This window comes from Haliotis rubra, unplaced genomic scaffold, assembly GCF_003918875.1.
Source record: "Haliotis rubra isolate DU_JTF1 unplaced genomic scaffold, ASM391887v1 Scf691, whole genome shotgun sequence".
NCBI lineage: Eukaryota > Metazoa > Mollusca > Gastropoda > Lepetellida > Haliotidae > Haliotis > Haliotis rubra.
In genome coordinates this window covers 253736-280555 of record NW_025767403.1, presented here as the reverse complement: position 1 = coordinate 280555, position 26820 = coordinate 253736, and the positions used below count along the sequence as shown (strand labels likewise).

The 26820-nt window shown below is 40.0% G+C and overlaps 2 protein-coding genes across 3 annotated transcripts in view; one reads left to right on the top strand and one right to left on the bottom strand.

Annotated features, from left to right (window-relative positions):
• Positions 1–44: 44 nt before the first annotated feature.
• Positions 45–25135, top strand: LOC124258406. 2 transcript variants are annotated; one of them, XM_046692504.1, is made up of 10 exons: positions 45–261; positions 3945–4075; positions 8771–10052; positions 10251–10536; positions 11212–11320; positions 11990–12088; positions 14900–15014; positions 18335–18449; positions 22400–22678; positions 23026–25135. In XM_046692504.1, the coding sequence occupies exons 1-9, from the start codon at positions 207–209 to the stop codon at positions 22428–22430; spliced, it is 2223 nt and encodes a 740-aa protein (XP_046548460.1). In that variant the 5' UTR covers positions 45–206; the 3' UTR covers positions 22431–22678; positions 23026–25135. The 2 variants fall into 2 exon arrangements, with proteins under 2 accessions (XP_046548460.1, XP_046548459.1); XM_046692503.1 differs by having other exon boundaries at positions 48–261; positions 8771–10536.
• The window catches only part of LOC124258407 (mucin-5AC-like), a 41023-nt gene continuing 31900 nt past the window's right edge, over positions 17698–26820 (bottom strand). Inside the window, 1 exon segment of the mRNA XM_046692505.1 lies at positions 17698–17735. The gene's annotated coding sequence lies outside the window, so the exon portion shown is untranslated.

Sequence of the window (26820 nt, the reverse complement as noted above, 5' to 3'; positions counted from 1 at the left end):
CTGGGCTCCGTCTCTGATATCGCAATATCGTCGGAAACCAGCTAAGAGTGTGAAGCAGCGACACCACCAAGCGTAGGATCCGGGAACCAGTTTTTCAATCCGGAAGTTTTCTATAAGACACGCGTAGAGGTGCTGGACACTGACGAGTTGATTCTACAAATGTGCCGTTTGTGATTTTCTGCTGAAAGTGACAACCCGATAAAACCATGCCTCAGGATAGCCTGGATCACGAAGAGGTTGTGAAGGGACCCCCCGAAAGTGGTAAATCATTCTTTTTCTTCATTTGAAAAAGGAAAACAGGGCTTTTCCCACGATGCTATTTTTAGATTGTTCCATCACACCTTTAGAAATTATATATTCTTTCGTTATTTATAAATTAGTATCGATCATTTAGAAAATGCGACACTGTCTTTTACTATGAAATAACGATGAAAAACTATTGTTTAGTAATAACATATTTACAATAGGTGGGTGCCAACATGTGCCGCGAGAGGAGGGGGCTGGGTGGGTGTGGTGCTGTTTTCTTTTGGAGGGGAGGGTACGTCGTGTGTGGTGTCAGGCCTCGGCTTGGTCTGTGTAGGGCCCTGTTTTAGAAATAAGATGTTTTTTAGTGCTGACGTAGATTTCAGCAGGGTTAAGATATATTATTTAATATATACATGTACATCTCATCCATGAACGTATATGTCAGTAGACTAAGGCTTATAGTCTCTGAATATATACATGATTTTGATAGTGACAAATAATCCCATTTAAATTGAAAAGGAGCCCCAACCAGAAGGTAGCCTGAACCTGAGTGAATCTAGACTTGCTTCATTTAGGACTGTAGCATTGCAGAAAGGGCCAGGCAGAAGGGAAAATAATGTGGTTCAAGGGCAGTGAGACAGACTAGTATGTCAGTCATGACTTAATTATCATACTCATAGGGATGACAGATCTAAATTATCACAGGGACGACAGATCTAAATTATCATACAGATCTAAATTATCATTGGCACGGCAGATCTAAATTATCACAGGGACGACAGATCTAAATTATCATAGGGACGATGGATCTAAATTATCACGCCAGATCTAAATTATCATAGGGACGACAGATCTAAATTATCATAGGGACGATGGATCTAAATTATCACGACAGATCTAAATTATCATAGGGACGATGGATCTAAATTATCACGACAGATCTAAATTATCATAGGGACGACAGATCTATATTATCATAGGGGCGATGCATCTAAATTATAGGGACGATGGATCTAAATTATCATAGGGACGATGGATCTAAATTATTTTAGGCACAACAGATCTAAATTATCATAGGGACGACAGATCTAAATTATCATAGGCACGACAGATCTAAATTATGGGCGTGACAGATCTAAATTATCATAGGCATGACAGATCTAAATTATCATAGGCAACTAAGGCAAGACATATGCAAATTATCATAGGCATGACACTTAACTATTCTATATCAAAGTTCCTTCTATAGACATATAATTTGACATTTCTTTCTGACTCTGTCTGCTTGTAAATTACCTGGAAGTAAATTTGGACTCCTAATATTAAACATGGCTTTGATTTATTATAACATCATTTCAGGCAGAATAATAGTCACACCGAACAGTAAAATAGCCAGTTGAAGTATAAATAGCTATTTGATAAAGAATGGGAATCTTTGAATTTGTTGTTGTCCACAATAAAAGCTCCAACACATGAAAATGAAAGTAGTATGATTTATTGCAAAACAGGAATTATTTATTGTTTGTGTTAAATCATTTATTGTTTACTCTATTGATACGTACCAGCTTGAGTAGGTGAGTTCCATGGTTTACAGATAGGCCTCACTACCATTATCTGACAGTCTAAAATGTAATATTTAAAAATTTGTGAGTATAGTTTTATGCTTCTTTTAGCAATATTGCAGGAATATCACAGTGAGAGACACCTTACAGTGAATTTCACACATTATACCCATGTGGGGAATTGAACCCGGGATCTCCATCATAACGAACAAGCTCTTTACCCACAAGGCTACCCCACCACTGCCCTCAGTAAAATGACAGAATTTGTCAGAATTTCTGCATTCTTTATGAAAGATTTCTACCGGTTTCTCAATCCATGTTAACTCCCAACTTTCTCATTGAAGGAAATCGAGGGATGAAATTTTCAAGGGATCTTTAATTTAGTAAAGATTAATGATTAATTTCATAATGGGAAATGTGAAGTTTAAGATTTGATAATTATGATAAAATCATATTTTCTTGAGTATAGTGTTCATCCCCTCTAGGCGATTCAGTATTTTGGAGAAAATTTTGACTTCTATGCCCAGTTAGTGTGTGAGTTTAGTTTTATTCCGCACTCAGCAATATTCCAGCTATATGGTGTTGGTCTGTAAATAATCGACCAGACAATCCAGTGGTCAACAGCATGAGCATCGATCTACGCAATCGGGATACGATGACGTGTCAACCAAGACAGCGAGTCTGACCACCTGATATTGTTAGTCGCCTCTTACGACAAGCATGGGTTAGTGAAGGTTAATTCTAATCCGGCCCGTCATGGGTCTCAAACTTTAGAAATATGGCTTAATATATTCCTTCTGTAATCACAAGGGCTGTAACAGAGAAAATGGAGGAACCACATTGTTGGTTATAATATCATTGTAAAGGCAGCAAATCAAAAGTTTTTGTTTTTTTTCTTCAATTCTTTAAAAACTGTTCCTTTATAAATATGTAACAGAATAATCCTCAGCAATGGGTCAAGCAAGGTGATATTTTGTAGGCTGTGTATGCTCTGTGTTACCTTCACGTTATTTTCAGTGACCGTTCAGCATGTCCAGTCCTAATTACAGGCCTCATTCTGATTACCAGTATCTATTTATCAGAGAAGGAAGTTAAATGATATCATCGTGTGCACGTTGCTCAGTTTGAGGAAAGAAATTTGATCAAATATGGTAATTCCTCGTTTGTCATGTGGTGGGTGATGGGAGGTTCCACTGTTATATTCATAGTCATTGTTATTTGAAAACTTAGAATCATTATTTGACATTTCCAAGTTGTCCGCATGTAAGATTTGGAATTGTTTTGATAGTTCAGTGGAAACCGCCTAAGTAAAGACCGCTTGACTAAACAGACCAGATAAGTAAACACTTTTCTTCGGTCCCGGCAACTTTCTTAATTAATTATCACTATTAGAGTCCGGTTAACTAAACTCTGATTAGTAAACAATACCGCTTAACCAAACGTCTTCTCGTGGTCCCTGGATGTAAATTACTTAACAAAAGAGACTGGATAACTAAATTAGTGATCACCACATAATCCGACATGAGGGGCAGTCGTGTCAGTCTCCAGTCAAACAAACATCCTACTTACAGCCTGCTCGCGTCAAGCAGTTGACAATACACTGACAACTGGACACCAGCCCTGATAAGTTGTTCATTGTTACATATGCATACATATACATGCATATGGTTGTCATTTGCAGGTTTTTATAAGTTTGGATAAATAAAATACCTGATAAGTAAACAATTTTGGCAAGTCCCTTGAAATTTTACTTATCAGGTTTTGAAAGAACATAATAAGCTCTGCCATTCTCCTCCCCCTCTTCCTACTACTACTACTACTACTACTACTACACTACTACTACTACTACTACTACTACTACTACTACTACTACTACTACTACTACTACTACAGCTGGGGCGGTGGGGTAGCCTAGTGGTTAAAGCGAAGGCCCGGGTTCGATTCCCCACATGGGCACAATGTGTGAAGCCCATTTCTGGTGTCCCCCGCCGTGATATTGCTGGAAAATTGCTAAAAGCGGCGTAAAACTAAACTCAGTCAGTCAGTCAGACTACTACAGCTGTTGATGCCACTATTCTCACTACAACTACCATGACCATCTGTATCACACTGCTGTAGTTTCCTCTTAAACTGCAGGTGTGGATATTACCGAGCAGCTGCGTCAGCTGGATCTGGCCAGAGAAGATGACACTGCTGACATACAGCTGCAGTCGGACATTGACAGGAGCGCCACCGATCTGCAGAGACTGGTCATCAGGGAGGAAGCCGTAAGTTGGCTACAGAGAGTTTAAACTGGGATCACACTGGGGTGACACTGGGGTCTGCTGTACTGCACTGTCAAGATTCATCACCGTGTAGTACTTCACTGTTAACAGTCACCACCCTATAGTACTGCACTGTCAAGATTCATCACCCTGTAGTACTTCAGTGTCAACATTCAACACCCTATAGTACTGCAGTGTCAACATTCAACACCCTATAGTACTGCACTTTCAACATTCAACACCCTATCGTTCTGCACTTTCAACATTCAACACCCTATCGTTCTGCAGTGTCAACATTCAACAGCCTATAGTACTGCACTGTCAACATTCAACACCCTATAGTACTGCACTGTCAACATTCAACAACCTGTTGTACTGCAGTGTCAACATTCAACACCCTATAGTACTGTACTGTCAACATTCAACACCCTATAGTACTGCACTGTCAACATTCAATATCCTATAATACTGCACTGTCAACATTCAACACCCTATAGTACTGCACTGTCAACATTCAACATCCTATAGTACTGTACTGTCAACATTCAACATCCTATAGTACTGCAGTGTCAACATTCAACACCCTATAGTACTGCACTGTCAACATTCAACACCCTATCGTTCTGCAGTGTCAACATGCAACACCCTATAGTACTGCACTGTCAACATTCAACACCCTATAGTACTGTACTGTCAACATTCAACACCCTATCGTTCTGCAGTGTCAACATTCAACACCCTATAGTACTGCAGTGTCAACATTCAACACCCTATAGTTCTGTACTGTCAACATTCAACACCCTATAGTACTGTACTGTCAACATTCAACACCCTATAGTACTGCACTGTCAACATTCAACAACCTGTAGTACTGCACTGTCAACAGTCAACACCCTGTAGTACTGCACTGTCAACATTCAACATCCTATAGTACTGCAGTGTCAACATTCAACACCCTATGGTACTCAATACCAGGTTGTGCTCCACTGTCAACATTCAACATCCTATAGTACTGTACTGTCAACATTCAACACTCTATAGTACTGTACTGTCAACAGTCAACATCCTATAGTACTGCACTGTCAACATTCAACATCCTATAGTACTGCACTGTCAACATTCAACGCTCTATAGTACTGTACTGTCAACATTCAACATCCTATAGTACTGCACTGTCAACATTCAACATCCTATAGTACTGTACTGTCAACATTCAACATCCTATAGTACTGCACTGTCAACATTCAACACTCTATAGTACTGCACTGTCAACATTCAACACTCTATAGTACTGTACTGTCAACATTCAACACTCTATAGTACTGCACTGTCAACATTCAACACTCTATAGTAGTGTACTGTCAACATTCAACACCCTGTAGTACTGTACTGCCAACATTCAACATCCTATAGTACTGCACTGTCAACATTCAACACTCTATAGTACTGCACTGTCAACATTCAACACTCTATAGTACTGTACTGTCAACATTCAACACTCTATAGTACTGTACTGTCAACATTCAACACTCTATAGTACTGCACTGTCAACATTCAACACTCTATAGTACTGCACTGTCAACATTCAACACTCTATAGTACTGCACTGTCAACATTCAACACTCTATAGTACTGTACTGTCAGCAGTCAACACCCTGTAGTACTGCACTGTCATTATTGTACATCCTATAGTACTGCACTGTCAACATTCAACACCCTATAGTACTCAATACCAGGTTGTGCTCCACTGTCAACATTCAACACCCTATAGTACTGTACTGTCAACATTCAATAACAGGTTGTGTTCCACTGTCCGTGTTCAACACAATGCATAACTTTCAACATCACGTTATACTGCACCCCCACCATTTGACATCTATTTGTACTGCACTTTCAACATTCAACACAGTGGTGTGCCACACTGTCTACATTCAATACAGTTATTGCACTGTTAACACACAGTTACTGTGCTGTTAACATTCAACAAAAAACTGCTAACATTCAACACAATAACTGCACTGTTAGCATTCAACTAACTGCACTGTTAACATTCAACAAAAAACTGCTAACATTCAACAAAATAACTGCACTGTTAACATTCAACACAATAAACTGCACTGTTAACATTCAACACAATAAACTGCACTGTTAACATTCAACACAATAAACTGCACTGTTAACATTCAACACACTGCACTGTTAACATTCAACACAATAACTGCACTGTTAGCATTCAACTAACTGCACTGTTAACATTCAACACAATAACTGCACTGTTAACATTCAACACAATAACTGCACTGTTAGCATTCAACTAACTGCACTGTTAACATTCAACACAATAACTGCACTGTTAACATTCAACACAATAACTGCACTGTTAGCATTCAACTAACTGCACTGTTAACATTCAACACAATAACTGCACTGTTAACATTCAACACAATAACTGCACTGTTAGCATTCAACTAACTGCACTGTTAACATTCAACACAATAACTGCACTGTTAACATTCGACACAATAACTGCACTGTAAGCATTCAACTAACTGCACTGTTAACATTCAACACAATAACTGCACTGTTAGCATTCAACTAACTGCACTGTTAACATTCAACACAATAACTGCACTGTTAACATTCAACTAACTGCACTGTTAACATTCAACACAATAACTGCACTGTTAACATTCAACACAATAAACTGCACTGTTAACATTCAACACAATAACTGCACTGTTAACATTCAACTACACTGCACTGTTAACATTCAACACAATAACTGCACTGTTAACATTCAACTAACTGCACTGTTAACATTCAACACAATAACTGCACTGTTAACATTCAACACAATAAACTGCACTGTTAACATTCAACACAATAAACTGCACTGTTAACATTCAACACAATAAACTGCACTGTTAACATTCAACACACTGCACTGTTAACATTCAACACAATAACTGCACTGTTAGCATTCAACACAATAAACTGCACTGTTAACATTCAACACAATAACTGCACTGTTAACATTCAGCACAATAACTGCACTGTTAACATTCAACATAATAAACTGCACTGTTAACATTCAACACACTGCACTGTTAACATTCAACACAATAACTGCACTGTAAGCATTCAACTAACTGCACTGTTAACATTCAACACAATAAACTGCACTGTTAACATTCAACACAATAACTGCACTGTTAACATTCAACACAATAAACTGCACTGTTAACATTCAACACACTGCACTGTTAACATTCAACACACTGCACTGTTAACATTCAACACAATAAACTGCACTGTTAACATTCAACACAATAAACTGCACTGTTAACATTCAACACACTGCACTGTTAACATTCAACACAATAACTGCACTGTAAGCATTCAACTAACTGCACTGTTAACATTCAACACAATAAACTGCACTGTTAACATTCAACACAATAACTGCACTGTTAGCATTCAACTAACTGCACTGTTAACATTCAACACACTGCACTGTTAACATTCAACACAATAAACTGCACTGTTAACATTCAACACAATAAACTGCACTGTTAACATTCAACACACTGCACTGTTAACATTCAACACAATAACTGCACTGTAAGCATTCAACACAATAAACTGCACTGTTAACATTCAACACACTGCACTGTTAACATTCAACACAATAACTGCACTGTTAGCATTCAACTAACTGCACTGTTAACATTCAACACAATAAACTGCACTGTTAACATTCAACACAATAACTGCACTGTTAACATTCAACACAATAACTGCACTGTTAACATTCAACACAATAACTGCACTGTTAACATTCAACACACTGCACTGTTAACATTCAACACATTATAGCTAAAATGGATAGAATTATCATTAAAACGCCCGCATGTTATCAGAAATGAGTGGGCCACTGTAACTTGATAATGCCCCCAAAACTGCTTCACGACGGGCCATTATCATGTCCTTTGTTAGGTGACGTCATAAGGAGCTTGGCTCTTGATGTTCAATCACCTACAGCTCATTTGAACTTGGGTTCAATATTGACGATATTTCTGACTCACATTCATCTCATGTACTTGTGCCATTATGTACTTTCTTGCCGGTGCCAACCTTAACAATTGTACCATAAATTACAACATGCAGCAATGAAAACACCGACTGGAACTGTAATGTTGTTGAGCAAATGGCAGCTGGTAACTATGGGTAAAGGTCAAGGTCGAATGTCATCACTTCAATAGTGACGTCATCTGTTTTGTTCTATGACGTTTCCATGTTTTTAAAAAGTGTGTCAGTGACCTCCGTCGTTTGTTGTTAGCCGTAAATGCTTCAAAACCGATACCTTTGTTTGTTTTATTTTTTTAAAATTCTATCCGTTTTAGCTATAATAACAGTATTATTTTCAGGGCATTATCATTTGCAGAAGCCCTTGGTCTTTTCAACTGCCCTCCTTCGTCAGGGAGGGAATGGAAGACCTAGGGCTTCTGCAAATGATAATGCCCTGAAAAATAGCATTACCCTTATAATAACTGCACTGCTAACATCCAACACAATAACTGCACTACTAACATTTTTTACCATGTGCTACCGAACTGTTATCATTAACAATATTTGTTAACATTCATACTATGATGTTTCCATTCAACCCTGATAACTTTTCTTCTTGTTAACCACCAGTTACCACGAGGAAAAAGAGATGAGGTGGATGGACTGATCCCCCGGATGATGAGACATGGGGGTGTTATGCAGACAGATGGCCAGGTTCCGATGCCCCCTCCTCCTCCATACCCCGGTCATCCCTATCAGCGTCCATCTCCCCAACAACGATCATCTCCCCCACAGTCACAGCAACAACGACGGCAACATCATCAGCGTCAACAGCCGGTTCGAGCTGGACAACAGTACATACCTGCGCCTCAAGTTGTTTCTCAGGACAATTTTCATTTATATGGTGTAACTGGTTCAGGATCAGCTCAAAATATTCATCCAGAAGGCCATGTTATGAACCTAGGAACACCGGAGCCTCGTCAGACACTACCACCGCCCTATCCTGGAGGAGTTCCATCTGGAACTCCAAGAAGACTGGACGGTTCCCAGATAGGTATGGAGCTGTCTGAAACAGAGATGGTGAAACTAGACGATATCATCTCTATCCTCAAAAATGACTTGGAGACAGATGGAGACGGATCGATACCCCGGATGTCCATTCCCAGCATGGAATCAACTGCTGATAATTGTGGTTCCATTTTGAAGAACGGTCAATCTGATTGGTTGCAGACTACTTCACATCCCTCCAGCGGGAGTTCGCCGGCCCAGGTGGTGCCGAACACCGACGACATCACATCACAGATGCTGTTGCCGAATTCCACATCCAGTGAAGACCACATAATGGATTTTTTGCTTTGTGGAAGTCGGTCAGGATCGTTGCAGTATCCTCATTGTAGTGATGGGCAGCTAAATAAACACACTGTCATACAGAACAATAGTCCAGCTTACCCACCAACAGTGACCTATCCCTCATCTAACAGCCCTTGCCTTACTTTCTTTGAGGACATTTCAGCTCCAAAGCCAGAGTTCTCAAGAACTGACACTCCTGACTTTAAACAACAGAATACAGGATCCAGCCAATCCAGGCTCTTGTTCCAACCAGGCAAAGACAGAGACTCCGTGTTGGGTCATGGCACAAGGGTCAAGAATGCAGGCTCAAGCCATCAACAGTTTGGGTTCTTGCCTGATCAAAATGGTGCATGTCATGGAGAGGCTCCAGTCTGTCATTCAAAACAAGAAAGGTTCTCGCCTAACCAGAACAAGACTCTATGTGGACAAGTTCCAGTGTTTCGGCCACCTCCAGAAGCTCTCGTCTTTCAGCCACCCACGGAAAGGGTCTCACCAGATCAAAATAAGGTTCTATTTGGAGGAGCTCCAGTCTTTCAGGGACCTCCAGAAAGGTTTTCACCAGATCAGGACCAGGCAATATGTGGAGGAGCTCAAGTCTTTCAGCCTCCTCCAGAAAGATTTTCACCAGATCAGCACCAGGCACCATGTGGAGGAGCTCAAGTCTTTCAGCCTCCTCCAGAAAGATTTTCACCACATCAGCACCAGGCAATATGTGGAGGAGCTCCAGTCTTTCAGGGACCTCCAGAAAGGTTTTCACCAGATCAGCACCAGGCACCATGTCGAGGAGCTCCAGTCTTTCAGGGACCTCCAGAAAGCTTGTCAGGTCTCCAGAACAACCCACCCTGTGGACAAGACCCAGTTTTTCCCTCGTGTCCAGACAAGCTCTCACCTGGCCAGGATGGAAGGTGTACCAATCCTGGAGAAGCTCCAGGAGGATCTCCATGTTCCAGTGCCTCCAGTCATCATAGTCCTCATGGGCCAAGTCCATCATGCTCCACAGAGTATTCTGATGAGGACGATGAGGACATAAGTCATGATGAGGACACGTAAGTGTTTTCTCTTCGGTTAATAAATCTTAAAAGGGCACTGGTGGCTAAGTTGTGCCAAGTTGCATACCATATCTAGGCCAGACCAATTTTATTTCTTGTTTTATGGATCTGCTAGTCATATTTTTTCAAGAATAAGAATAAAAATAAAAATTAATTTTACCTGCTCAAAAAATAAAATCCTAATGTTTTTATTGGCCAAAAATGTAAACTGTGTAAACTTACAAGAATCTTATGCCACCTTTAGCAATATTCCAATATTAATATTTAACGTCACATCGGCAATATCTCAGCCATATCGAGACTCATTAAATACGACATGTACTAGATAGCTGGAAACATGGGGCTCATTGTTGAAAGTTGTCTTGCATGAGACGAAGTTTCTAAGTAAAGAAGTGATTTCATTACAGCTGAAGTGAGTGAGTATGGTTTACCCCGCTTTTAGCAATATTCCATCAATATCACGGCGGGGGACACCAGAAATGGGTCTCACACATTGCACCCATGTGGGGAATCGAACTCAGGTCTTTGGCATGACGAGTGAACGCTTTAACCACTAGGCTTCCCCACCGCCCCTTTAGCAATAGGAAGCCAGTCAAGTTCCTCATATTACAGATGTGGATGTCCATACATTTTCCCTTTATTTGATCTGTAAATGTGTTTCTTGTTCAACAGAGTGGTTCATTACTTTGCGGATCTGGGATTTGATCAGGTCCAAGAAATCTACCGAGACAACAAACAATTAGTTGAAAACAATGTCAACAATCTCAATCATCAGCGGCAGGTGAGTGTTCATTGTTAAAATAATGTTCTTGTTTTGATGCAAGTTGATTTCAAGGGTGATTAGGCAGGGTGTTTTTTTAAACAAATCTGCAATTATGTTGCATAAACCTGTCAGTGTTTGGTATGAAGGTCCTTTGAAATTAAAAATGTTATGTTACATTAAGTTACGTTATGTATTATGTAAGTACACCCGTAAAGATCCGGGTTAGAATTGATCATCTGTAACCCATGCTTGTCGTAAGAGGCGAGTAACGGCTCGCTGACTGGGTTGGCACATGTCATCCATCATATCTCAATTGCGCAGATCGATGCTCATGCTCATCCCTGGATTGTCTGGTCCAGACTTGATTATTTACAGACTGCCACCATATAGCTGGAATATTGCTGAGTGTGGCATAAAACTAAACTCACTCACTGACTATTATGCAGGTACCATTATGTTAAAGGCAGGTTTTTTTGACAAGCTATGAATGGTGCAAATAGATCTGTGATAAAGTCATTTGTACAAATAAATGTCATTATTTACTACTGTGTCATGTCTGTTGGGAAATTATTTCATTTGGGAAATTTAACCGACGTACTTGTCATCTGATTCAGGAAACCATTTGTGCTTGACTTGTATAAAACTTGCCGTGCTTGTCCCCCTTTAATAAATGGTTATGTTTTACAGACTGCCCTCTACATTGCTGTAATGTTGCGGAAATATGAGATCATGGACTTCCTGCTGGAGATCGGGGCCGATCCCAACATCCAGTGTGTGGAACGTAAGGTGAGAACTCATCATTTGAACAGTTGTTGTTTGCAAAGAAAGCAAGAACACAATCACTCACTGTACCACGCCCTCCCCATTCACAGAAACGAGTTCCGTCCGTCCGTGTGTCTGTCACGCTTTGTCCGAAGCATATCTCCTATACTATTCATGATAGCTTAACCAAACTTCATACACGTGTCAACCATGATCCCTAGATGTGCCTTTTGGAGGTTAGACCCAGATGCGAAATTTAATTTTTTGCGGTTACCATGGAAACATGCCTTAGGCTGTGACTATGAGGATGTCATCTTGTCCGGAGCAGATCTCCCAAACTATACATGCTAGCTTCATCAAACTTGGGACACATATCAAGCATGATCCCTAGATGTGCCTTTTGGGGGTTAGACCCAGATATGATATTTACCTAACCATAAGGATCGGAAAGATTCCCCAACCCTAACCCTTAGGATTGGAAAGGTTCCCTAACCCTGACAATAACCCTAAGGATTGGAAAGATTCCCCAACCCTAACCCTAACCCTAAGGATTGGAAAGGTTCCCCAACCCTAACCCTAACCCTAAGGATTGGAAAGGTTCCCCAACCCTAACCCTAAGGATTGGAAAGATTCCCCAACCCTAACCCTAACCCTAAAGATTGGAAATGTTCCCCAACCCTAACCCTAAGGATTGGAAAGGTTCCCCAACCCTAACCCTAACCCTAAGGATTGGAAAGATTCCCCAACCCTGACAATAACCCTAAGGATTGGAAAGATTCCCCAACCCTAACCCTAACCCTAAGGATTGGAAAGATTCCCAACCCTAACCCTAACCCTAACCCTAACCCTAAGGATTGGAAAGGTTCCCCAACCCTAACCCTAACCCTAAGGATTGGAAAGGTTCCCCAACCCTAACCCTAACCCTAAGGATTGGAAAGATTCCCCAACCCTAACAATAACCCTAAGGATTGGAAAGGTTCCCCAACCCTAACCCTAACCCTAAGGATTGGAAAGGTTCCCCAACCCTAACCCTGAGGATTGGAAAGGTTCCCCAACCCTAACCCTAACCCTAAGGATTGGAAAGATTCCCCAACCCTAACCCTAACCCTAAGGATTGGAAAGGTTCCCCAACCCTAACCCTAACCCTAAGGATTGGAAAGGTTCCCCAACCCTAACCCTAACCCTAAGGATTGGAAAGGTTCCCCAACCCTAACCCTAAGGATTGGAAAGATTCCCCAACCCTAACAATAACCCTAAGGATTGGGAAGGTTCCCCAACCCTAACCCTAACCCTAAGGATTGGAAAGGTTCCCCAACCCTAACCCTAACCCTAAGGATTGGAAAAGTTCCCCAACCCTAACCCTAAGGATTGGAAAGGTTCCCCAACCCTAACCCTATCCCTAACCCTAACCCTAAGGAATGGAAAGATTCCCCAACCCTAACCCTAACCCTAAGGATTGAAAAGGTTCCCCAACCCTAACCCTAACCCTAACCCTATCCCTATCCCTAACCCTAACCCTAAAGATTGGAAAGGTTCCCCAACCCTAACCCTAAGGAATGGAAAGGTTCCCCAACCCCAACCCTAACCCTAAGGATTGGAAAGGTTCCCCAACCCTAACCCTAACCCTAAGGATTGGAAAGGTTCCCCAACCCTAACCCTAAGGATTGGAAAGGTTCCCCAACCCTAACCCTAACCCTAAGGATTGGAAAGGTTCCCCAACCCTAACCCTAACCCTAAAGATTGGAAAGGTTGCCTAACCCTAACCCTAACCCTAAGGATTGGAAAGGTTCCCCAACCCTAACCCTAAGGATTGGAAAGGTTCCCCAACCCTAACCCTAACCCTAACCCTAAAGATTGGAAAGGTTCCCCAACCCTAACCCTAACCCTATGGATTGGAAAGGTTCCCCAACCCTAACCCTAACCCTAAGGATTGGAAAGGTTCCCCAACCCTAACCCTAACCCTAACCCTAAGGATTGGAAAGGTTCCCCAACCCTAACCCTAACCCTAACCCTAAGGATTGGAAAGGTGACTAATGGGATTGGGTGGTCAGGCTCGCTGACAGGGTTGACACTATAAGTTGTTCACGAGGAGTGCGTGGGTTGATGTACCCTTGATGTTTGTTTATGTTCCATAAACAAACATCGAGGGTACATCAATCCATGGGCCCTGAGGGACCAGTGAACAACGTATTTATCTTACCGAACACCTTAATGTTTATTTTGAATTGTTTGAAGCACGGGTACAAATCTTTTTGTAGCCATCGCTAGAACTTGCCGACAAGAAAAACAGATTTAGAGTTATCTCCCTTCCATCGATTTGCATTCGCAAAACATCGGTTATTTCCATACATCATATGTGATTCAGTGTTATTGGAGATAAAGAATTCCTACCATGAAGTACCAAATGAGTTGCCATTGACAACAGGGGTATATTGAAATGTTACTTGCTTGTAAGCGGGGTACATTGAAAATAATAGAAGACCACTCAGCCAATCAGAGAGCGACATTTATGTGTGAGGTAAGATAAATGTCACTGTATTCCAATTCAATCGAATTAGATCGATGCTCATGATGTTTATTACTGGACTGTCTGGTCCAGACTAAAATATTTACAGACCACCGCCATATAGATGGAATATTGCTGAGTGCGGTGTTGAACAACCGACCAACCATCCAAATTATCAACTAGAATTTTGCATTGGTCAGTCAGGGTAGATGGGTGGAAGTGTTACTGGAACAATTTATGAGTCACTAACAGGCAGCTAGTTTGAGCATTGCTGTAGATGTCGATCTGTATCATTCATGCTTATTGATTGCCATGACGACTGTCTCCAGAGTGACACAATGCAAGCCCCCCTGCATAAGGCCATCGAACTCGGGGACACACAGATGGTGTGGCGTCTGCTGTCTGACGAAGGCCAGGACATTGACCTGCAGCGTGTCTGTGATAGTGAGTAGTCTTATCATGAGTGAGTGAAGGTGGGTGGGTGTGATAGTGAGTAGTCTTATCATGAGTGAGTGAAGGTGGGTGGGTGTGATAGTGAGTAGTCTTATCATGAGTGAGTGAAGGTGGGTGGGTGTGATAGTGAGTAGTCTTATCATGAGTGAGTGAAGGTGGGTGGGTGTGATAGTGAGTAGTCTTATCATGAGTGAGTGAAGGTGGGTGGGTGTGATAGTGAGTAGTCTTATCATGAGTGAGTGAAGGTGGGTGGGTGTGATAGTGAGTAGTCTTATCATGAGTGAGTGAAGGTGGGTGGGTGTGATAGTGAGTAGTCTTATCATGAGTGAGTGAAGGTGGGTGGGTGTGATAGTGAGTGAGTCTTATCATAAGGTCTTGTGATAGTGAGTAGTCTTATCATGAGTGAGTGAAGGTGGGTGGGTGTGATAGTGAGTAGTCTTCATCATGAGTGAGTGAAGGTGGGTGGGTGTGATAGTGAGTAGTCTTATCATGAGTGAGTGAAGGTGGGTGGGTGTGATAGTGAGTAGTCTTATCATGAGGTGAGTGAAGGTGGGTGGGTGGGTGATAGTGAGTAGTCTTATCATGAGTGAGTGAAGGTGGGTGGGTGTGATAGTGAGTAGTCTTATCATGAGTGAGTGAAGGTGGGTGGGTGTGATAGTGAGTAGTCTTATCATGAGTGAGTGAAGGTGGGTGGGTGTGATAGTGAGTAGTCTTATCATGAGTGAGTGAAGGTGGATGGGTGTGATAGTGAGTAGTCTTATCATGAGTGAGTGAAGGTGGGTGGGTGTGATAGTGAGTAGTCTTATCATGAGTGAGTGAAGGTGGGTGGGTGTGGATAGTGAGTGTGATGGGTGGTGTGATAGTCTTATCATGAGTGAGTGAAGGTGGGTGGGTGTGATAGTGAGTAGTCTTATCATGAGTGAGTGAAGGTGGGTGGGTGTGATAGTGAGTAGTCTTATCATGAGTGAGTGAAGGTGGGTGGGTGGGTGATTGAGTGAGTGAGTGTGTTGAGTGTGTATAGGTGAGTTGAGTGGGTTAGTGGATGGTTGGTTGAGTGAGTTGATTGGTTGAGTGTGTGAGTTGAGTTGTTGAGTGAGAAACATACGTACTGTGTATGGTCATTTCTTATATAATGCAATCCAACGCATCTAATACAACAGTATGACAGTTCAGATCAAGAAAACGACACAGTGTGTAATGGACTCGTCATAGGGTATGTTTCTGTATTCTGATTTCAGCTGGGGTACACATCTGACCCCGTCAGCAAGTCTAACCTGCAACTGAGTTTCAATGGACTGAAAATAGTATGTTTTACAAGTACAGTCGAGCACCTTTGTCACTATAGTCATGGGACCAAGAAAAAATATCAAGTTATCCGAACTTCGAGACATCCCACCAGGGCATATCCATGAAAGAAAACAAAAAGTTTAATGCTTCTCAGTATGTTTTGATATTCGAAACGAGTAGTATTTAGTCGTAGCAGTGAGTACTACCTAATTAATTCCTTCTTAATTAATCCTAATTAAATAACAAACAAGTGACACCTTCAACTGAATTAGCCCTAATTAGTTTACACTACCGCATCCCTTTGATTTATGCCACACCGTGTGTAAACATGTGGAAACAACCTCAGTTCAGAGGGATACTTGCCCATGAAAGGTTGGTGAATATCAAGTTCCTTTGCAAATATCAAATTAAGAGGGTAATTTTGCTTGTTGGGACCATGAAATTATATCGAGATATCCGAAATATCGAGACATCTGTATCAAGTTAAAAGAGCTTGAATAATGATACATTATGAAGGATTTTGCCGGGACCAAGATGTTATGTCGAGACAACCAAGATATAGCGTTAGCAGAGTTCGACACAACGGTGCTAGACTGTATAAAAACTGTCAAAGGGTATCAATGTTTCAGTCATTAATTGCTAGTCCTATGAATGTTTAATTTAACTGACGGTCACAGAAATAGTCTTCCTGTCAGGGTGATCTACATGATATCTAACCCGTGAAGATCCGGGTTAGAATTGATCTTCAGTAACCCCTGCTTGTCATAAAAGGCAACTAACGGGATCGGGTGGTCAGGCTCGCTGACCAGGTTGACATGTGCCATCGTATCACTATTTTGCGCAGATCGATGCTCATGCTGTTGGTCACTGGTTGTCTGTTCCAGACTTGATTATTTACAGACCACCGCCATAGAGCTGGAATATTGCTGAGTGCGGCCTTAGACAACAAACCAGCAAACTAACCAACCAACGACATCATAAGTTGTATGCTTCTCTCGAGGGTAATACGGTCTGATGTAGCCTCTTTGTAGCAGTGTCGCACGAGCCGGAAGGTGAGGGATGACACTGCTACAAAGAGGCGTACATCAGACCATATTACCCGAGGGAAAAGTATATGACGTATTTATCTTACCGCGATGTTAAATATACAAAATATCATGTTATTTTATTTTAAAGATCAATATAGTCCGTTTGGCTCAAAATCGAACCGATGAATTGCAATACAACTCGAAAACTACTAAACATATAGTACTCAATGAAACACTGATCATAATCAAAACATCAGACCAACCCTGTGATTGTTTTGCAGAATTTATGTCCTAAAAATAAAAAAGTTATTAACAAACCTGGCTGTTCCTCTTTGCTGTCCTCCCTCGTAACAAATAGTGAACTGTGTCAAAATTTTAATGCTAGTTTGTTAAACAACTATTTTATTTTTAGGTAAAGAATTCTGCAAAAAAATCACAGAGTTGGTCTGATGTTTTTATTATGATCAGTGTTTCAATGAGTACTATATGTTTGGTAGTTTTCGAGTTAGATTGCAACTCATCGGTCTGATTTTGAGCCAAACGTACTATACCGACTATGTGACATGTAAACAAAATGGCGTCTGCCTCTCGACTGGATTTTTTCAAATCAATGAAACATAATCTGACAAGCTTAAAACTGCTTTACAAATGGTTAACTATGTTTTAAGTTGAGTGTGCAAACAACTCAATGTGTAAAATAGTTTAAATAATATATCTATAATCGATAAAATAAATCTGGACATAGTGAACTAAAAAACAGCTGATCGAATGGTTTTCGACCTCCGGGCACTGCATGCGTCATAATACGACGTCATACAGTTGTTAGCGATACAGCTTCTCAGCGGAGAGTTTGGCGGTTACCGTGGCAGCGGGTAAGTTTTCATCCAGTTGTCACCCTCCTGGGAGGGATGACATGGAAACTTGTTAAAGCGTCATTGAAATTAAAGTATTTCACATGAAGGTAAGATAAGAGATCTTGTTGGTTTATTGTTTCAGAGAAGACACCCCTGATGTTAGCGCGCTCCATGGACACATACCGGGCAACGGGGAGCGAGATAGACGTGAAATTATTCATCTCCTGTTGGGCCACGGTGCATGTATTGATAGATTTGTAAGCATCCATTCTTTGCAATAAGTATTTACGTGTGGTAAACGAGTAGGAATCTGTAATCTGGGCTCAAACTGTTCCCCATCAACTGGACGAGGTCATGTCAGTGACTTTGTTCGGTGGAATAAAACGATACTAGATAAAAGATACAGAACAAGCACACCAGAAACAGCAGTCAATAGGCATAGCCTAATTGTTTGTATATTTATGGAAATATTTGAAGAAAGAATTGCTTTGTTAATCAATCAAATGTCCAGGCCCCGGGATCATGAAAAAATCTTAAGTCTAAAATTTGCTTAGCACAAAAAAATCTTATGTCTAAAAAATTTTGCTTAGCTAAGATTGTAGATAAGACTGAATCATGAAACACTCTCAGCAAAATCTTAGCTAAGACTAAGACTAAGACAGTTACCATGGTAATTTTAGAATGATGTAATCATGTCCGGTCACTCATAATTGAGGAGAATAGTTTAGTAGCAGGCACCTGCTGAAATATTCCAAACAAGTCAACTGACGCTTTTATCCCTGCTGCGGTGAATTTTAGTGTCTTTACGGTTGGGATGTTTTCGAAATTACACCAACACGAATGCCTAAGTGCGCTTTCTGCCATATTGCATTGGATAGTGTTTACAAAATCACGTTTCGCGAAGGCCGGTATTGAGATGCCTATTACATCACGTGTATATTTCATATTCAGCTGCAACAAATGCATCACTGAATTTGATACATTTTAGTATCAAATAAGAAATGGTCTTTGTCACTAAAGCCAAGTGTCTAGGTGATATGAAGCGAAAGATATTGGGCATGAAAACAAAAGCTGTGCGTGAAAGACAGCACTTGTTGAAATGTAAACAAAGAAAAATTCAGACTTTACACTGTGTAGCATTTTCTCAAATTTTAGACACCCATTCCTCGATTTGTAGCATGCATAGGCTCAATACTTTTAGAACATACATGGAAATATAGTATCATAGCAAGAAATAGCAAATTAAAAATAGATACAATACAGTAATGTGATATGTTTATACAAATTGTCAAAGTTTCTGTGCATCTGGACACCATGACTGACGGAAAATCTCGCAGCATGACAGCGATAATGATTGGCATATCTGGCTTCTTCTCGTACTTACAATGAAAACGATAAAATATATAACAATACACAGATAGTCAGATTCATTCTGATTACTTACATCACACATTTATGTACAAACGATCCCCGAATCAAGGGAATGGTCCTCGCAAAATCCTGTGTACCCATGTCAGCGAAGCCACCATTTTGTAAGAAATCGGTCAACAGTAGTGATGTCATACGTCAACATTGTTGTACATATTAGGCAATTTCTTTGAGACGAAGGTCGGTTGAACAAGCGCAAACACAATTGCCCTATCATCCCGATTACGCAGTCAGTGTTATATATAATGTATTTTTTGTGTATCGTTCAGATATTTTTTCATGAAACTAATTTCATTATCTACATTTAGCCTCATTCTTTATTATATCCGTGGATATAGGGTATACGGTTTTTATTGTTTGAAGGTTTTTGTTTGTTTGAATAATATTTACATAAGAAATTGACATACTGAGTGTAGTACACCATATTTTAAACCCTTAAACAAATATTAGAAGAACAAACGTAGGCATAACTGCAACATGTACTTTAGTGCAATATTCGCCATTCGGACCAATATTACAGTTTCATATGAACAGGTTAATGAACAGCGATTAATTTAACCTTACAAGTAAAACTGACAATATTAATGAAAATGATTTAGATATTTTATTAAATGTATATGCACACATTTTTAAAGGAATTGTCATGTTCATTGAAGTTGGTTATTTCGTTTGATTGACCAAACAGTGATGTATAATGATTGTCCGGGTGCGCGTTTGTCACAAACATTTTACGATTCACTTTCATTATTTTCGATAATCAATCAATTCATATTCGGAAAAAAATATTGTAATGACAGGATTTCAAACTGTAACTATATTTCTACGAAAATTGTAAACAGAATATAGACCATGTCATGTCTTACATTGAGCAAACCTTACATCATTATTCTGATAGTTCCATACAAAAAGAGCTATGTTTTTGCATCTTTTATTGTATACTTGTGAAGAGAAATAGCCACATAGTCATAAACAAAGAAAATTCTTGTCCCCAAAAAATATATTCACGTGTGGTTCATATTAAGATACACAGTCAAACCGTCTAATTACTAGTATTGATCTATTCAAGACATTATTTAAATGGTAAAATCAGTCATTTTAGGAGTGTTAAATTCTGACATAGAAACCGAAACCTTTTATACAATTCATGGAAATTAGGTGAGGTATATACTGACCAGCATACCAATGTCGTCTTTTGTCCGGCGTCGCAAAATACATAAAACAAGCAATGACGTCAACTACAATGTTGTAATCTTTTCAGTAATTTCATTACGTTTGAAGATATGGCTAGTACTGGGTTAATAATGATGCAAAATTAGTCAAAATACATCTACACAAACAGGAGAATATGTGAATCTAAGAATTAATTTACATATCGGATAGGGCCATCCAAATCACTATTACGTGCTTTCTCATGTACTACTTTGTCATCTTGTCTTATGAATTGTGAAACTACCAAAACATATCCACTCACATTGGGGAAATTTGTACGCGAATAGTTTGGTTCACCATGAACAAAACATAACGAAAATATAGTGCCCGTATCTCCAACAAATGTTCTACAAGTGATCTGAGTTGCATTGACCTATTGTTAAGCACAGCAGAGTTATGCCCCCTTATATTTATACGTGCATGACCTCTCTGTCGTCAATTGACATCATACAAGAAAATCCATTTTTGACATTTATTGCGAGTCATTTTTAATGTTGAGCGTATAACGTTATGCATAAGCAAATAAACCCATTTCATATATACTTATGTCGTTCAGTTGTCAGGCTGTATTTTCTTCGCTCACACTTTCCGTAAAGATGCCAAATATATTAACAATCGTAGCACAGTGCTTTTATCCGTGCACGATAACAAGCGGAGAAATTTACTGTTATTTTAACGCATAACATAATTTTGGACAACATTTAGCAGTGTCTATTTCTCAAACCGCCGAGGTAGTTGCACTTATATTTATACCAACAGATAGGAAATTTAATATTCTACATTTCTATGTAATTTTATAGCCGTACGTAGATCCAGGACCACGCGAACGCAAATCTCGCACAACGTTCACTTTTCAAACCTTATCAAAATGTGCGCCTGTGCACCTCTCAGTCTTAACTTTTGAGACTAAAAAATGTACGTGATCCCCGATTTAAGACAATTTTTTTTACTTAAGATCAAAATGACAGATTTAAGCAATTTTTAGACTTAAGTCGCTTCCATGACCCCGGGGCCAGAATCACTTGCATTTTATTTATTGCCATGTGACTGGAATATTACTGAGTGTTTGGATCAGCTAACAAGCAAAACACATCACTCTCTGTTCCATGTATAGTTCCTAATTTATAGTGTATAGTTCATGACTTAAGGTTCAGTTTCTCAACAAATATTTTTATTTCTAAAGACCCTTAATATGATAGGTAATTATACACATGCGCTCTTCACGCCAAAGACTCATGGCTACAATGTGTGAAGCCCATTTCTGGTGTCTCGTACCATGATATTACGGAAATATTAATAAAAGCAGCATAAGACAATATTGCTTGAAAAGGAAGGCATTCAAGTTGGTAGGGGCGGTGGGGTAGCCTAGTGGTTAAGGCGTTCGCTCATCACACCGAAGACCCGGGTTCGATTCCCCACATGGGTACAATGTGTTAAGCCCATTTCTGGTGTCCCCCGCCGTGATATTGCTGGAAAATTGCTAAAAGCGGCGTTAAACTAAACTCAGTCAGTCAGTCAGTTCAAGTTGGTAGCTGACATTGTGTATGAGCCGTGTACTATTTTTTCTTAGAATGAGAGCAGTGACAAAACAGTCCTCATGATGGCGATCGAGACACGGGACGTGGTCCTCATAGAACACTTTCTGGACAGTGTTGGTGTTGGGAGGTCACGTGACCTGATCAACCGCGCCAACAAGGTCGGGAATACGAGTCTGCACATTGCGGCAGGTATGAAGATGCTGGACAGAGCGGAGCACCTGCGTCTACTGACGATGCTCATACACTTCGGTGGAAATACTGATGCAGCCAATCAGGATCTCAAAACACCGAAAGACTGGAAACGGAATTTGGTGAGTGAAGGTTGGAATAAGGTTGTAGTCTCAGCAAGGTGGCTTCACGTTACTATGATAATACTAGTGGTGTATATCGCCATGAGATTTTCATATTAGAGGGGTTTGAGTCGGCTTACGGGATGTCATCATATCCCAGTTGCGTAGACTGATGCTCATACCCAGGGATGAGAATTTTCCGCGGATCCGCGGAATTCCAGGAATTTCATAAGGCCAAGGGTCATTTTTGTGAATCATCTAAATCCCATAGATGCTAAACCCCCAGCTAGTTTTCAGAGTTTTTCTCAAAACTTCATTCTCATTACTGCATACCATCCTCACTCACTCACTCACTCACTCTTTTCCAGTTTGATGAAATCAAAAGGCAGCATCTGACGTACCAAACTCGCTACTAGAGACAAGAACATCGAATTCAACATCTCGGGAAATGTGACAGTCCGAAGTCATAACTGAGCACAGAGTCCGAAACCCTTACACAATCAAATTAGCAGATCTAAAGTTTGTCCTACTTTTGCAAATCACTCCAATGAAGAAAACAGAAGAGGTAGAAATGAAAGGTGAAAATCAATCAAATACCTTAGCTCTTCCGCCGTATACCTCAGTCCTTTTTCCAGCAGTACCTGTCACAGCCCTGCAGATGGCAGGTCAGTTTTTACCACACTCTAGATTTTCCAAATTCGTCCATTATATTAGTGGTGCAAAATGAGTTTCTATTATACCAGCTAGGTACACATGAAGCCCATTTCTGGGGTCCCCTGCCGTGATATTGCTGGAATATTGCTAAAAGCGGCCTAAAACCAAACTCACTCACACACTAGCCAGGCACAGGAATTATTTGCTTGTATATGATTCTGCTTATGTCAAGCTCCGCAGTTAGGGAGCAATACTGGCCTTGTGTTAATGACAATTTCTGTGAATTGCACTGATATAGAATAACCACTAGAATGCACTGGCTCCAATCCAAAGTTTGGAACTCATTTTATTCCTGTACTGACTTCAACTACTGACCCACATTCCCTGTTTGTATCGAGAGTTGATTCGAAATATTTTCACCTTTATACTCAACATCTGTTAAAATGTTGAATTAGTGAAATAGCCTGAAATGTATTTTTTATTACTGTATACTGTGTTTGTTTTTAGTTGTTAAGAACATAGTTTATATATTCACTATTCCATTGTAATGGTCATTCCTTATAGGTTAGAACACAGAACCAGTTTATGACTGTTTTATATAGAGGAGTGATGTGTCATAAGAAAATGATACTTAAGAAGTGTTTGAAAGGGTTATAACATGGGAAAATGTTGTATAACAAGGAAAAGTAATAAACCATGGGAAGGTGTAATATTGAAAATTGTTATGACAGTGCCATGTCTTGTAAGGGACCGTTCATAATTTATGGCTAGGGGGGGTTGATGATGATTTTCGTGGAAAGGCATGTACAATGTGAATGACACCCCCCTTAAAATTTATGTACAAAATATGTGACCCCCCTTTGCCGTAATTTATAATCATATTTTTGTCTTATTAATTGTGTACAAAATTGGTGAACCCCCTAGTACATGTGTACAAAATTGGTGACCCCCCTACCTCTCAGAACAAAATGGGTGACCCCCCTTAAAATCATCATCACCCCCCTAGCCATAAATTATGAATGGTCCCTAACATTGAAAATATTTATTACATGGAAAACAGTTACATGAGCATGATGAAGCTGGACCAGCTCTTTCCTATAACACCAGGGACAGTGAGTTAGTCTAATGGGTATAACGTTTGCTTTTTATGCTGTAGACCCGGGTTTGATTCCATACATGGGTACAATGTGTGAAGCCCATTTCTGGTGTCCCCCGCCGTGATATTGTTGGAATATTGCTAAACAGCGTAAGACTATACTCAGTCACTGCTACGACTCTTCTTGTTTCAATAACCGTTGAACCGTTGACAGTGTGTGCTTTTTCAAGTAAAAAAGTGTTTCAATGATAATTAAATAGTCACAGCATCCATTTCAACAGCAGGTTTGGATTCTCAGAAAATTATGGCTGCATTTTGGCATCGGACTCATCTAAGTCATATGCAATTTTTACCTTTCCATGGAAACGCAGAATCCTTGATGGAAAGCAGAACATGTCCACGGAAACTGAAACAATGAAGGCAATTCTAATAATATACATACATTTTGTTATGTTAATCTGATGTACATTTTCATAGTCTGTCCTATTTTTTTAAGAAATTTGAATGATGACCACTGATATGTAAGTTGAACATTCCGTCCTAGTGAAGTGCTATGTATAGATACACTCTACATTCTTTAATCAATTGTTTTATTCGAATTTTTATGTCTGTTTAACTAGAAGTCTTCTTATCAACATGGTAATAATGTTCAGTTAATTGCATCTGTTTTGTTTTGAGAATGGAATCCTGTATTAAATTCCAGACGAAATACATTTGTTTTCATTTTCTGACTTGTTAAAATATGTGTACCTATATTCATATGTTTATTTTTAGTATAATTTGTTATGTTTTCTGTTATCATGGTGTTGATTATTGCCCTATATATACACTTTAAAAAAAGAAATGCACAAAATTTCGACGATTGTATTGCATTCAGTTAAATGTACACATTTCATTCAGTTAAATGTACATACTGTATTTCATTCAGTTGGACTGAAACAAGGATATAGCTGAGCAAGATGAGAGTCACATGTTCTCTAGACATAATGGTGATGCTGATTGTCCTGTCACAAGACACATACGTCCAGGAGGGATGTTCCCGATCATATCAGTGTCACCACCATGTGTTGTTAAACTTCCAGCGCCTAACAGGCAGCTTGGGTCATCTGTGGCAATACGTGTAATGTTGATCATGTTGTATGTGATTGGAGCATGTGGCGTGGAGGTCAGTGTTGCTGGCCATATTACAGGGCTCGATTTCAGATAAGTTAACCTACTTGCACCAGGTGCAACCTACGATAAAGACCTAGTTGCACCAGTCAAATTCCAGTTGCAACATATGTGTTTAAAACGTCAGAAGTTTCGGTGCACATAAAAATATTTCCGTGATGTAGTACCCATGATACCATAGCAACATAGAGACACAGCTGATATCTGTTTTCAAGAGCTGTCATAGCCGAGACGTGTCTATGAATAGCAATGTCTCGGTGCCATAGCTATTCAAAGTTTAGAAGAAAAATGAGCTGACATATTTATGCTTATAATGTAAGATTCATCATTGATTTATTTCTCAAAAAACTGACTTGCACCTTGTGCAAGTTAGACTCATAACTAGGTTGCACTTTGTAATACTGGGTTGCACCAGTGCAAGTAACAAAGCACTAAATCGAGCCCTGTATTATTATTATTATTGTTGTTGTTATCACTCTTTGAGACATAATAATAATACGTCTACAGAGTCTGTCCTGTGGAATTCTCTCCATTCTTTCAGCAACGCGTTGTACAAGTCTCTGTTGCGAATGTTGACGTTGCCGTACACGTCAGTTGATCCCACAGATTTGGTGATCATGGGGTCCATGGGAAGACATTGATGTTTGGATTATGAAGAATTGAACACTGACATTAAACTGACTGGCTGCCCGGTTAGCCATGCCTGTTTTGCTCCATGCCTGTTTTGCTCCTTTGCAAAGGTTGTCATCGATCCTAGTGTCTTAATACAGGAACGAATGCCGGTCTTCTTGGTCTAATTCCCACCTTTCACAGACAATTGTTGGTCCAATGCCCTCCACAGATACATATCCTGCAGCCTGAGTGGCAGTAGTACGTCAGATCAAAACCTCGGAGTCAGTTTTGTTTTAAAAAGTAAGCCAGTGGCAGATAGGCCTCCCCAATTTCCCCCTCCCGGGGACTTACTGTTTCAAACAAAACTGACTCTGCAGTTTTGATCCAACTTATAAACCAACCAAAGATATACTTTGGATATAATTTTAAAATTTGGTATTTACTGTTGAAATCAACATGGATGCGACTGTCAGCCAATACCTTGCTTTGCAGCCCAATGTACGTGCACTGCGCGCGCTACCCGTCTTGTGAGGAACACATACTGAGAAACAATCTCTTTCTTCACAGCGATCCTTCAAAGCCTAGTGGATAAAACAACCTAGCTAATTAATAAAGGGTTGAAACCAGGCAC